At 58.1% G+C, this 13849-nt stretch overlaps 1 protein-coding gene across 1 annotated transcript; it reads left to right on the top strand.

The window, feature by feature from the left end:
- Nucleotides 1-484: 484 nt before the first annotated feature.
- On the top strand, nucleotides 485-13099 carry DEDD2 (death effector domain containing 2). Its single transcript, XM_058823170.1, has 5 exons — nucleotides 485-526; nucleotides 2355-2806; nucleotides 5905-5991; nucleotides 7167-7355; nucleotides 12645-13099. Exons 2-5 carry the CDS (start codon nucleotides 2446-2448, stop codon nucleotides 13019-13021), a joined length of 1014 nt encoding a protein of 337 aa, XP_058679153.1. The 5' UTR covers nucleotides 485-526; nucleotides 2355-2445; the 3' UTR covers nucleotides 13022-13099.
- Nucleotides 13100-13849: the final 750 nt, after the last annotated feature.

The raw sequence follows: 13849 nt of genomic DNA, 5'->3' as shown, positions 1-13849 counted from the left end.
GCGCATGCGCCGAGTCTGGTGGGCGCGGCCAGGGTTCCCTCACGTGTGTTTACACGCGGTCCTGCACGTGCGGCTACACGCGGGGGCGTGGCCACCCTGGGGGCGTGGTCATGGGGTGCGGCCTCATCCGAGGGGGCGGGGCCAGGTTGTTTTCTCTCTCCCCGCCCCTCGCGACGGCGGCGCCGATTCTGCCCCGCCCCCCGCGAGTCTGGGACGCCCCCGAGGGGCTCAGGGACCCCCAATTAACGGGGACCACCAATTAACAGAGAGCTTTAATTAACAATTAAGGCCCGGGACCCCTCCTCAATTAAACGCCGGGACCCCCCGCCGTTCCCAGCCCGGAGTGGGCGCGGCCTAAAGGCGGAGTGGGCGTGACCGGGCCCTCGGGCCCCGCCCACGCACGTGGGTCACGTGGGCGGGCGCGCGGCGGCCGCGTGTGGCGGGGGGGCGGGGCCGCGGGGGGCGGCGCGTGCGCGGAGCCAGCGAAGGTGCCAGAAGGATCCGGGCGGCGGAGGCGGCGGAGCCGGTGAGGGGAGAGGGGTCCCGGGACCCCTTTGGGGGCTGATAGGGACGGGGAGGACCCCCGGGAAGGGCGAGCCGTGAGGGGAAAGTCGGCCCTGAGGGGCGGGGACGGGGCTCGGGGAGGGGTTTGGGAGGAGAAACAGCGCTTGTGAGGGCTTTAGGAGAGGTTTTGAGGGGTTTGTGAGGGGAAACTGCCCCTCAGGGGGCTTTAGGATGGGTTCTGAGGGGATTTGTGAGGGGACACTGCCCCTGAGGGGGCTTTAGGAGGGATCCGTGAGGGGAACGAGCCCTCGAGGGAGCTTTAGGATGGGTTCTGAGGGGGTTTGTGAGAGTAAACAGCCTCTGTGGGGGGTTTAGGACGGATCTATCAGGGGAAAGAGCCCCGGAGGAACTGAGGGTGTCCCTGAGGGGATCCGGGGGGTTCTCAGGGGATCCGTCAGGGGAAACAGCCCCTGAGAGGGGTTTGTGCGGTGTTTTTGAGGGGAAACGGGCCTTGAGGGGGCTTTAGGAAAGGTTCGGAGGGGTTTGTGTGGGGAAACAGCGCCTGAAGAGGTCCCTGAGGGGTTCTGAAGGGATCCCTGAGGGGAAACCCTGCCCTGAGAGGGATTTGTGAGGGGATTCGGGGCGTTGTGAGGGGTTTATGAGGTGAAACCTTCACCGAGGGGGCTCTGAGAGGGATCTGTGAGGGGATCCGGGGGCTTCTGAGAGGATCTGAGGGGTTTGTGAGGGGAAACAACCCTTGAGAGGGTTTTAGAAGACATTTTGAGGAGTCTGTGAGGGGATACAGCCCTGAGAGGGTTCTGAGGGGGTTTGTGAGGGGAAACAACCTGTGAGAGGATCCGGAGAGTTTTGAGGAGGTTGGTGAGGGGCAACAGCCCCTGAAGGGGCTTCAGGAGGGGTTCTGAGGGGTTTGTGAGGGGAAACAGCCCCTGAAAGGGGTTTAGGAGGGGTTCTGAGGGGTTTGTGAGGGGAAACAGTCCCTGAAAGGGGTTTAGGAGGGGTTCTGAGGGGGTTTGTGAGGGGAAACAGCCCCTGAAAGGGGTTTAGGAGGGGTTTTGAGGGGTTTGTGAGGGGAAACAGCCCCTGAAAGGGGTTTAGGAGGGGTTTTGAGGGGGTTTGTGAGGGGAAACAACCTGTGAGGGGGATCTGTGAGGGGATCCGGAGAGTTCTGAGGTGGTTTGTGAGGGGAAACAGCCCCTGAAAGGGGCTGAGGAGGGGTTCTGAGGGGTTTGTGAGGGGATCCGGGGAGTTCTGAGAGGGTCTGAGGGGTTTGTGAGGGGAAACAGCTCCTGAGGGGGGTTTAGGAGGGGCTCTGAGGGGTCACTGTCCCCCCGTGTCCCCAGGTGCCCCCAGGTCGCTGTCACCCCTCACAGTTTCACATCCCCCCCTGTCCCCAGGTGCCCCCAGGTCATTATCACCTGTCCCCCCCGTCCCCAGGTGCCACCAGGTCGCTGTCACCCGTCACAGTTTCACATCCCCCCCTGTCCCCAGGTGCCCCCAGGTCGCTGTCACCCGTCACAGTTTCACATTCCCCCCCTGTCCCCAGGTGCCCCCAGGTCATTGTCACCTGTCCCCCTCCGTCCCCAGGTGCCACCAGGTCGCTGTCACCCCTCACAGTTTCACATTCCCCCCGTCCCCAGGTGCCACCAGGTCGCTGTCACCTGTCCCCAGGTGCCCCCAGGTCGCTGTCACCCCTCACAGTTTCACATTCCCCCCCGTCCCCAGGTGCCCCCAGGTCGCTGTCACCCCTCACAGTTTCACATCCCCCCGTCCCCAGGTGCCCCCAGGTCATTGTCACCCCTCACAGTTTCCCGTTCCCCCCCCGTCCCCAGGTGCCCCCAGGTCGCCGCCACCGTGGAGTCGCTGCGGGCGCTGTCGCAGCTGCACTCGCCGCGCCGGGCGGGCGGTGCCGGCGCCGCCGCCATGTCCCGGTGGCCCGAGGAGGAGGAGGAGGAGGAGGAAGGGCTGGCGGCGCACGGCATGCTGTCCCTGCACCGCCTGTTCGAGGTGCTGGCGGCGCAGCTGACGCACGGCGAGGCGGCCGCGCTGTCGCTGCTGCTCGGGGAGGCGCTGCGGGCCCCGGGGAACGACGGCGGGGACGGGGACGGGGACGGGGCGGCCCCGCGGTGGCGGCGGGAGCCGCGGGACGCGCGGGAGCTGCTGCTGGAGCTGGAGCGCCGGGGGCTGTGCCACGAGGGCGACCTGGGGCTGCTGCGGCGGCTGCTGCGCCTGCTGGCGCGCCACGACCTGCTCAGGTGTGTCACCTTGAAGAGGCCGCGGCCAGGTGAGTGACACCCGTGTGTCACCCTGTGTGTTACCCTGTGTGTCACCGGTGTGTTACCCTGTGTGTGCCTCGGCACGACCTGCTCAGGTGTGTCACCTTGAAGAGACCGCGGCCAGGTGAGTGACACCTGTGTGTTACCCTGTGTGTCACCTGTGTGTCACCTCACTGTGTCCCTGCGTGTGCCTCGGCACGACCTGCTCAGGTGTGTCACCTTGAAGAGACCGCGGCCAGGTGAGTGACACCTGTGTGTTACCCTGTGTGTGCCCTGTGTCCCTGTGTGTGCCTCGGCACGACCTGCTCAGGTGTGTCACCTTGAAGAGACTGTGGCCAGGTGAGTGACACCCGTGTGTTACCCTGTGTGTTACCTGTGTGTCACCTCATTGTGTCCCTGTGTGTGCCTCGGCACGACCTGCTCAGGTGTGTCACCTTGAAGAGACCGCGGCCAGGTGAGTGACACCCGTGTGTTACCCTGTGTGTCACCCGTGTGTCGCCCTATGTGTTACCTGTGTGTGACCTCACTGTGTCCCTGTGTGTGCCTTGGCACGGCCTGCTCAGGTGTGTGACACTGAAGAGGCCGCGGCCAGGTGAGTGACACCTGTGTGTTACCCTGTGTGTGCCCTGTGTCCCTGTGTGTGCCTCGGCACGACCTGCTCAGGTGTGTCACCTTGAAGAGACTGTGGCCAGGTGAGTGACACCCGTGTGTCACCTGTGTGTTACCTGTGTGTGACCTCACTGTGTCCCTGTGTGTGCCTTGGCACGGCCTGCTCAGGTGTGTGACGCTGAAGAGGCCGTGGCCAGGTGAGTGACACCCGTGTGTCACCTGTGTGTCACCTGTGTGTGCCCTGTGTCCATGTGTGTGCCCCAGCATGATCTGCTCAGGTGTGTGACACTGAAGAGGCCGCAGCCAGGTGAGTGTCACCCGTGTGTCACTCTGCGTGTCACCCTGTGTTTCACCTGTGTGCCTGTCGCCTCATTGTGTCCCATTGTATCCCTGTGTGTGCCCCAGCACGACCTGCTCAGGTGTGTGATGCTGAAGAGGCCGCAGCCAGGTGAGTGTCACCTGTGTGTCACCCTGCGTGTCACCTCATTGTGTTCCTCTGTGTGTGCCCTGTGTGTGCCTTCTGTCCCTGTGTGTCACCCCCGTGTCCCTCGGCACGACCTGCTCAGGTGTGTCACCCTAAAGAGACCGCGGCCAGGTGAGTGTCACCTGTGTGTCACCTGTGTGTGACCCCGGTGTCCCCCAGCACGACCTGCTCAGGTGTGTCACCTTGAAGAGAGCGCGGCCCGGTGAGTGTCACCTGTGTGTGACCCTGTGTGTCCTGTGTGTCACCCCGGTGTCCCTCGGCACAACCTGCTCAGGTGTGTCACGCTGAAGAGGCTGCGGCCAGGTGAGTGTCACCTGTGTGTCACCTGTGTGTGACCCTGTGTGCCCCAGCACGACCTGCTCAGGTGTGTCACCCTAAAGAGACCGCAGCCAGGTGAGTGTCACCTGTGTGTCACCCCGGTGTCCCCCAGCACGACCTGCTCAGGTGTGTCACCTTGAAGAGACAGAGGCCAGGTGAGCGTCACCTGCGTGTGACCCTGTGTGTCCTGTGTGTCACCCCGGTGTCCCTCGGCACGACCTGCTCAGGTGTGTCACGCTGAAGAGGCCAAGGCCAGGTGAGTGTCCCCTCAGTGTCACCTCATTGTGTCCCTGTGTGCGCCTCGGCATGACCTGTTCAGGTGTGTGACCCTAAAGAGACAGAGGCCAGGTGAGTGTCACCTGTGTGTGACCCTGTGTGTGATTCTGTGTGTCACCCCGGTGTCCCCCAGCACGACCTGCTCAGGTGTGTGACCCTAAAGAGACAGAGGCCAGGTGAGTGTCACCTGTGTGTGCCCTGTGTGTCACCTTAAAGCTCCTGTGGCTTGCCCGCTGTCACCTCCCTGTGTCCTTGCATGTCCCCCAGCAGGACCTGCTGCTCTGTGTCACCCTAAAGTGACCAAAGCCACGGCGGTGTCACCTCCCTGAGGTGGCCACGCCCCCTCTGTGTCACCCTAGAGTTCTGTGTCACCTACTGTGTCCTTCCTTGTCCCCAGTGTCCCCTCAGTGTCCCCTCAGTGTCCCCTCCCTGTCCCCCATCACTCACAGCTGTCCCTCTCTCTGTCCCCGCAGTGTCCCCCTGTGTCCCTCTGTCCCCCATCACTCACAGCTGTCCCCTCTGTCCCCTGTGTCCATCTGTCCCCTGTGTCCCTCTGTCCCCCATCACTCACAGCTGTCCCCTGTGTCCCCTGTGTCCCCTGTGTCCCTCTGTCCCCCTGTGTTCCTCTGTCCCCCATCACTGACAGCTGTCCCTCTCTCTGTCCCCTGTGTCCCCCAGTGTCCATCTGTCCCTGTGTCCATCTGTCCCTGTGTCCCTCTGTCCCCCATCACTCACAGCTGTCCCTCTCTCTGTCCCTGCAGTGTCCCCCTGTGTCCCCAGTGTCCCTCTGTCCCCTGTGTCCCTCTGTCCCCTGTGTCCCTCTGTCCCCCCATCACTCACAGCTGTCCCCTCTGTCCCCTGTGTCCCCCAGTGTCCCCCCTGTGTCCCTCTGTCCCCTGTGTCCATCTGTCCCCCCAGCAGTGACAGCTGTCCCCTCTGTCCCTGCAGTGTCCCCCAAGCGTCCCCCCTGTGTCCCTCTGTCCCCAGTGTCCCCCAGTGTCCCCCTGTGTCCCTCTGTCCCTGTGTCCCTCTGTCCCCCATCACTCACAGCTGTCCCCGCAGTGTCCCCCAGTGTCCCCCAGTGTCCCCCAGTGTCCATCTGTCCCCCAGCACTCACAGCTGTCCCCTCTGTCCCCGCAGTGTCCCCCTGTGTCCCCAGTGTCCATCTGTCCCCTGTGTCCCTCTGTCCCCCAGCACTCACAGCTGTCCCTCTCTCTGTCCCCTCAGTGTCCCCTCCCTGTCCCCCATCACTCACAGCTGTCCCCTCTGTCCCCTGTGTCCCCCAGTGTCCCCCCAGTGTCCATCTGTCCCCTGTGTCCCTCTGTCCCCCAGCACTGACAGCTGTCCCTCTCTCTGTCCCCTCAGTGTCCCCTCCCTGTCCCCCATCACTCACAGCTGTCCCTCTCTCTGTCCCCGCAGTGTCCCCCGAGCGTCCCCCCTGTGTCCCCGCCCTGGGGGGCACCTGCCCGAGCCCCGCCCAGCCCCGCCCCGAGCACTGGGAGACAGGTGAGAGCCTCGGGGACACCTTGGGGACACCTTGGGGACACCTTGGGGACAGTTTGGGGCACCTGGGGTCACTTTGGAGCACCTGGGGTGACTTTGGGGCACTTTGGGGTCACTTTGGGGTTGTTGTGCAAGGCTGAGGGTCAGTTTGGGGCAATTTGGGGTCACTTTGAGGCACTTTGGGGTCAATTTTGGGCACTTTGGGGGTACCTTGCGGTCACTTTGGGGTCTTGGGGCACTTTGGGGCACCTTGGGACACTTGGGGTGATTTTGGGGTCAGTTTTGGGCACTTTGGGGTCAGTTTTGGGCACTTTGGGGTCAGTTTTGGGCACTTTGGGGTCAGTTTTGGGCACTTGGGGGTCATTTTAGGGACTGCAGGGGGAGGGTCACCCCAGGGGTCACTCGTTGGTCACTCTGTGTCCCCCCATTGGTCACTCTGTGGTCACTCTGTGTCCCCCCATTGGTCACTCATTGGTCACTCAGGGGTCACTCATTGGTCACTCAGTGTCCTCCTGTTGGTCACTCATTGGTCACTCTGTGTCCCCCCATTGGTCACTCAGTGGTCACTCATTGGTCACTTTGTGTCCCCTCATTGGTCATTCATTGGTCACTCATTGGTCACTCATTGGTCACTCAGTGGTCGCTCATTGGTCACTCTGTGTCCACCCATTGGTCACTCAGTGGTCACTCATTGGTCACTCTGTGTCCCCCCATTGGTCACTCATTGGTCACTCAGTGGTCACTCTGTGTCCCCCCATTGGTCACTCATTGGTCACTCAGGGGTCACTCATTGGTCACTCAGTGTCCTCCTGTTGGTCACTCATTGGTCACTCTGTGTCCCCCCATTGGTCACTCAGTGGTCGCTCATTGGTCACTCTGTGTCCCCCCATTGGTCACTCATTGGTCACTCTGTGTCCCCCCATTGGTCACTCTGTGTCCCCCCATTGGTCACTCTGTGTCCCCCCATTGGTCACTCAGTGGTCACTCATTGGTCACTCTGTGTCCCCTCAGTGGTTATTCATTGGTCACTCATTGGTCACTCATTGGTCACTCATTGGTCACTCAGTGGTCACTCATTGGTCACTCTGTGTCCCCCCATTGGTCAGTCAGTGGTCACTCATTGGTCACTCTGTGTCCCCCCATTGGTCACTCATTGGTCACTCTGTGTCCCCCCCCAGGTTCCAGCTCGGGGAAGCGGAAACGGAATTCCCGAAGTTCCCGAAATTCCCGAAGTTCCCGAAGTCTCCGAAATTCCCAAAGTTCCCGAAATCTCCGAAATTCCCGAAATTCCCGGCGGCCCCGGAGGCCCCTCCCCCACCGAGAGATCCCCCAGGACCCCCCTGAGCCCCCGGCCAGGGTCACCTGTGGTACGGACTGGGAGCAAACTGGGAACGGACTGGGATCAAACTGGGAGGGACTGGGATCAAACTGGGAGGGACTGGGGTGTACTGGGAATGGACTGGGAGGGACTGGGAACAAACTGGGATGGACTGGGATATACTGGGAGGGACTGGGAGGGGATTGGGAGGGACTGGGATATACTGGGAGGGACTGGGACAGAAACCAGTATGGAACTGGGAGCACTGGGAGGGACAAACTGGGACAAACTGGGAGGGACAAACTGGGAACGTCCCAGTATGGAACTGGGAGCACTGGGAGGGACAAACTGGGACAAACTGGGAGGGACAAACTGGGAACATCCCAGTATGGAACTGGGAGCGCTGGGAGGGACAAACTGGGAACGTCCCAGTACGGAACTGGGAGCACTGGGAGGGACAAACTGGGACAAACTGGGAGGGACAAACTGGGAACGTCCCAGTATGGAACTGGGAGCACTGGGAGGGACAAACTGGGAACGTCCCAGTATGGGACTGGCAGCACTGGGAGGGACAAACTGGGACAAACTGGGAGGGACAAACTGGGAACATCCCAGTATGGAACTGGGAGCACTGGGAGGGACAAACTGGGAACGTCCCAGTACGGAACTGGGAGCACTGGGAGGAACAAACTGGAAATGTCCCAGTATGGAACTGGGAGCACTGGGAGGGACAAACTGGGAACGTCCCAGTATGGGACTGGGAGCACTGGGAGGGATAAACTGGGACAAACTGGGAGCACTGGGAGGGACAAACTGGGACAAACTGGAAGGGACAAACTGGGAACATCCCAGTATGGAACTGGGAGCACTGGGAGGGACAAACTGGGAACGTCCCAGTACGGAACTGGGAGCACTGGGAGGGACAAACTGGGAATGTCCCAGTATGGAACTGGGAGCACTGGGAGGGACAAACTGGGACAAACTGGAAGGGACAAACTGGGAACATCCCAGTATGGAACTGGGAGCACTGGGAGGGACAAACTGGGAACGTCCCAGTATGGGACTGGCAGCACTGGGAGGGACAAACTGGGACAAACTGGGAGGGACAAACTGGGAACATCCCAGTATGGAACTGGGAGCACTGGGAGGGACAAACTGGGAACGTCCCAGTATGGAACTGGGAGCACTGGGAGGGACAAACTGGGAACGTCCCAGTATGGGACTGGCAGCACTGGGAGGGACAAACTGGGACAAACTGGGAGGGACAAACTGGGAACATCCCAGTATGGAACTGGGAGCACTGGGAGGGACAAACTGGGAACGTCCCAGTACGGAACTGGGAGCACTGGGAGGGACAAACTGGGAACGTCCCAGTATGGAACTGGGAGCACTGGGAGGAACAAACTGGGAACGTCCCAGTATGGGACTGGGAGCACTGGGAGGGATAAACTGGGACAAACTGGGAGCACTGGGAGGGACAAACTGGGACAAACTGGGAGGGACAAACTGGGAACGTCCCAGTATGGAACTGGGAGCACTGGGAGGAACAAATTGGGAACGTCCCAGTATGGGACTGGGAGCACTGGGAGGGATAAACTGGGACAAACTGGGAGCACTGGGAGGGACAAACTGGGAATGTCCCAGTATGGAACTGGGAGCACTGGGAGGGACAAACTGGGAACGTCCCAGTATGGGACTGGGAGCACTGGGATGTAAACAGGAAGTGGGAGGGCCGAGTGCCCCAGCCCAGGAACTGGGAGAACTGGGCAAACTGGGAGAACTGGGAATTGCCTGTGAGGTCACTGGGAGCACTGGGACGGCCAGTCCCGTGCTGGAACTGGGCAAACTGGGAGAACTGGGAGGGACAGACTGGGAGAACTGGGAGAACCGGACCTGCCGAGGCGACGCCGGGGCTTGTGGGGCAGCGAGGCACTGGGCAAACTGGGTTATACTGGGAGTGCCGAACTGGGTTATACTGGGAGCACTGGGAGTGCTGAACTGGGTTATACTGGGAGTGCTGAACTGGGTTATACTGGGAGTGCCGAACTGGGTTATACTGGGAGTGCTGACCTGGGCTATACTGGGAACACTGGGAGTGCTGAACTGGGTTATACTGGGAGTGCTGAACTGGGCTATACTGGGAACACTGGGAGTGCTGAACTGGGTTATACTGGGAGTGCTGAACTGGGTTATACTGGGAGTGCTGAACTGGGCTATACTGGGAACACTGGGAGTGCCGAACTGGGTTATACTGGGAGTGCTGAACTGGGTTATACTGGGAGTGCTGAACTGGGCTACACTGGGAGCACTGGGAGTGCCGAACTGGGTTATACTGGGAGTGCTGACCTGGGCTATACTGGGAACACTGGGAGTGCTGAACTGGGTTATACTGGGAGTGCTGAACTGGGTTATACTGGGAGTGCTGAACTGGGTTATGCTGGGAACACTGGGAGTGCTGAACTGGGTTATACTGGGAGCACTGGGAGTGCCAAACTGGGTTATACTGGGAGTGCCGAACTGGGTTATACTGGGAGTGCTGACCTGGGCTATACTGGGAACACTGGGAGTGCTGAACTGGGTTATACTGGGAGCACTGGGAGTGCCAAACTGGGTTATACTGGGATTGCCAAACTGGGTTTTACTGGGAGCACTGGGAGTGCCGAACTGGGTTATACTGGGAGTGCTGAACTGGGTTATACTGGGAGCACTGGGAGTGCCAAACTGGGTTATACTGGGAGTGCTGAACTGGGCTATACTGGGAGCACTGGGAGTGCTGGGAGTGACCCATACGGGTTCTCACTGGTTCGTAGTGGTCTGTACTGGTTGTAACTGGTTTATACTGGTCTATACTGGTTTACAGACGTCCATCGCTGTGTCTGAGCTGAGCACTGTGGGTTATACTGGTTTATACTGTTCCATACTGGTTCTAACTGGTTTATACTGGTCTATACTGGTTCTAACTGGTTTATTAGACTGGTTTATACTGGTTTAGAGTGGTCTGTACTGGTCCGTACTGGTTTATGGACAGCTGTCTCTGTGACTGAGCCGAGCACGAGTGCTCTGGGTTACACTGGGCTATACTGTTCCCTACTGGTTTGTACTGGTTGTAACTGGTTTGTACTGGTTGTAACTGGTTTATTATACTGGTTCATACTGGTCCATACTGGTTTATGGACAGCTGTCTCTGTGTCTGAGCCGAGCACTGCGAGCACGGGTGCTCTGGGTTACACTGGTTCATACTGGGTTATAGTGTTCCATACTGGGTTTTACTGTTCCATACTGGTTCTAACTGGTTTATACTGTTCCATACTGGTTCTGACTGGTTTATACTGGTTTAGAGTGGTCTGTACTGGTCCATACTGGTTTATGGACAGCTGTCTCTGTGTCTGAGCCGAGCACTGCGAGCACGGGTGCTCTGGGTTAGACTGGTTCATACTGGGTTATAGTGTTCCATACTGGGTTTTACTGTTCCATACTGGTTCTAACTGGTTTATACTGTTCCATACTGGTTCTGACTGGTTTATACTGGTTTAGAGTGGTCTGTACTGGTCCATACTGGTTTATGGACAGCTGTCTCTGTGTCTGAGCCGAGCACTGCGAGCACGGGTGCTCTGGGTTAGACTGGTTCATACTGGGTTATAGTGTTCCATACTGGGTTTTACTGTTCCATACTGGTTCTAACTGGTTTATACTGGTCCATACTGGTTCTAACTGGTTTATACTGTTCCATACTGGTTCTAACTGGTTTATTAGACTGGTTTATACTGGTTTAGAGTGGTCTGTACTGGTTTATGGACAGCTGTCTCTGAGCCGAGCACGGGTGCTCTGGGTTCTATGGGGTTGTGGTGGCCCATAGTGACCCATACTGGCTCTGACTGGTTTTATACTGGTTCTAACTGGTTTATACTGGTTTTCACCCCCAGACATCCGCCTGCGCGTCCGCGCCGAGTACTGCGAGCACGAGCGCGCTGGGTTACACTGGGATATACGGGGTTATAGTGATCTATAGTGATCCATACTGGTCTCTAACTGGTCCGTACTGGTTTGTACTGGTTGCGGACGCCGAGTACTGCGAGCACGAGCGCACTGGGGTAGATGGGGTTACAATGGTCCATACTGGGTTATACTGGTCTCTAACTGGTCCGTACTGGTTTGTACTGGTTGCAGACATCTGTCTCTGTGTCTGTGCCGAGTACTGTGAGCGTGCCCTGGGTTATACTGGGGTAGATGGGGTTACAATGGTCCATACTGGGTTATACTGGTCTCTAACTGGTTCTAACTGGTTTGTACTGGTTCTAACTGGTCTGTACTGGTTCTAACTGGTTCTAACTGGTTTTAGACATCCGCCTGCACGTCCGCGCCGAGTACTGCGAGCACGAGCGCGCCCTGGGATATACGGGGTTCTATGGGGTTATAATGGGATATAGTGGTCCATACTGGGTTATACTGGTCTCTAACTGGTCCGTACTGGTTCTAACTGGTTTCAGACATCCGCCTGCGCATCCGTGCCGAGTACTGCGAGCACGAGTGCGCCCTGGGTTATACTGGGGTAGATGGGGTTACAATGGTCCATACTGGGTTATACTAGTCTCTAACTGGTCCATACTGGTTCTAACTGGTTCTAACTGGTTTCAGACATCCGCCTGCGCATCCGCGCCGAGCACTGCGAGCATGAGTGCCCTGGGTTATACTGGGATATACGGGGTTATAATGGTCCATACTGGGTTATACTGGTTCTAACTGGTCCATACTGGTTCTAACTGGTTTCAGACATCCGCCTGCGCGTCTGCGCCAAGTACTGCGAGCACGAGCGCCCTGGGTTATACTGGGATATACGGGGTTACAATGGTCCATACTGGGTTATACTGGTTCTAACTGGTCCATACTGGTTCTAACTGGTTTCAGACATCCGCCTGCGCGTCTGCGCCAAGTACTGCGAGCACGAGCGCCCTGGGTTATACTGGGATATATGGGGTTCTATGGGGTTATAATGGGATATAGTGTTCCATACTGGGTTATACTGGTCTCTAACTGGTCCATACTGGTTCTAACTGGTTCTAACTGGTTTCAGACATCCGCCTGCGCATCTGTGCCGAGTACTGCGAGCACGAGCGCGCCCTGGGTTATACTGGGGTAGATGGGGTTACAATGGTCCATACTGGGTTATACTGGTCTCTAACTGGTCCATACTGGTCTCTAACTGGTTCTAACTGGTTCCAGACATCCGCCTGCGCGTCCGCGCCGAGTACTGCGAGCACGAGCGCGCCCTGGGATATACGGGGTTATAATGGTCCATACTGGGTTATACTGGTCTCTAACTGGTTCTAACTGGTTCCAGACATCCGCCTGCGCGTCCGCGCCGAGTACTGCGAGCACGAGCGCGCCCTGCGCCGCGCCGTGGCCTCGAGCCGCCCGCGGGGCCCGGGCCGGGCGCTGGACGTGTTCGGCCAGGCCAGCGGGGTGCTCAAGGCGCGCGACCTGGGCTCCATCCTGTGCGACATCAAGTTCTCGGAGCTGTCGTACCTGGAGGCGTTCTGGGGCGATTACCTGAGCGGGGCGCTGCTGGAGGCGCTCAAGGGCGTGTTCCTCACCGAGGGGCTGCGCGGCGCCGTGGGCCACGAGGACGTGCGGCTGCTGGTCAGCGTGGACCAGGACGACTACGAGGCGGGCAGGAGGCTGCTGATGGCGGCGGCGCAGCCGGGCCGCAGGGGCTGACGAGCCTGGGGGGGAGCTGGAGAGGTTTGGGGTGAAAGGAAAGGGAAATGGGGGTAAAAAATACTGAAATTGTAAAGATTTGCGGTGAAAGGGATGGGGGTTGTGAAAGGAAAATGGGGGTGAAATGTAAAGATTTGGGGTGGGGAAAGAAATGTGGGGGGGGTAAAAATGTAAAAATTTGGGGTGGTGAAGAATGGCAGTTGTGAAAGGAAAATGGGGGTGAAAAATGGGAAATTGTAAAGATTTGGGGTGAAAGGGAAATGGGGGTGGGAAATGGGAAATTGTAAAGGTTTGGGGTGAAGGGAAAGGGAAATGGGGGTGGGAAATGGGAAATTGTAAAGGTTCGGGGTGAAAAATGGGAAATTGTAAAGGTTTGGGGTGAAAGGGAAATGGGGGTGGGAAATGGGAAATTGTAAAGGTTTGGGGTGAAGGGAAAATGGGGGTGAAAATGTGAAATTGTAAAGGTTTGGGGTGAAAGGAAAATGGGGTGGAAAATGGGAGATTGTAAAGGTTTGGGGTGAAGGGAAAGGAAATGGGGGTGGGAAATGGGAAATTGTAAAGGTTCGGGGTGAAAAATGGGAAATTGTAAAGGTTTGGGGTGAAAGGAAAGGAAATGGGGGTGGGAAATGGGAGATTGTAAAGGTTTGGGGTGAAGGGAAAGGAAAATGGGGGTGAAAAATGTAAAAATTTGGAGTTTAAAGAATGGGGGTTGTGAAAGGAAAATGGGGGTGAAAAATGTGAAATTGTAAAGGTTTGGGGTGGGAAAATAAATGGGGGGGTAAAAAATGTAAAAATGTAAAGATTTGGGGTGAAAGGAAAGGGGATTGT

This window comes from Ammospiza caudacuta, chromosome 38 (genome assembly GCF_027887145.1).
Source record: "Ammospiza caudacuta isolate bAmmCau1 chromosome 38, bAmmCau1.pri, whole genome shotgun sequence".
Taxonomy (NCBI): Eukaryota; Metazoa; Chordata; class Aves; order Passeriformes; family Passerellidae; genus Ammospiza; species Ammospiza caudacuta.
Note: the sequence above shows the minus strand (reverse complement) of the source record. Positions and strands in the feature narration are given on the sequence as shown.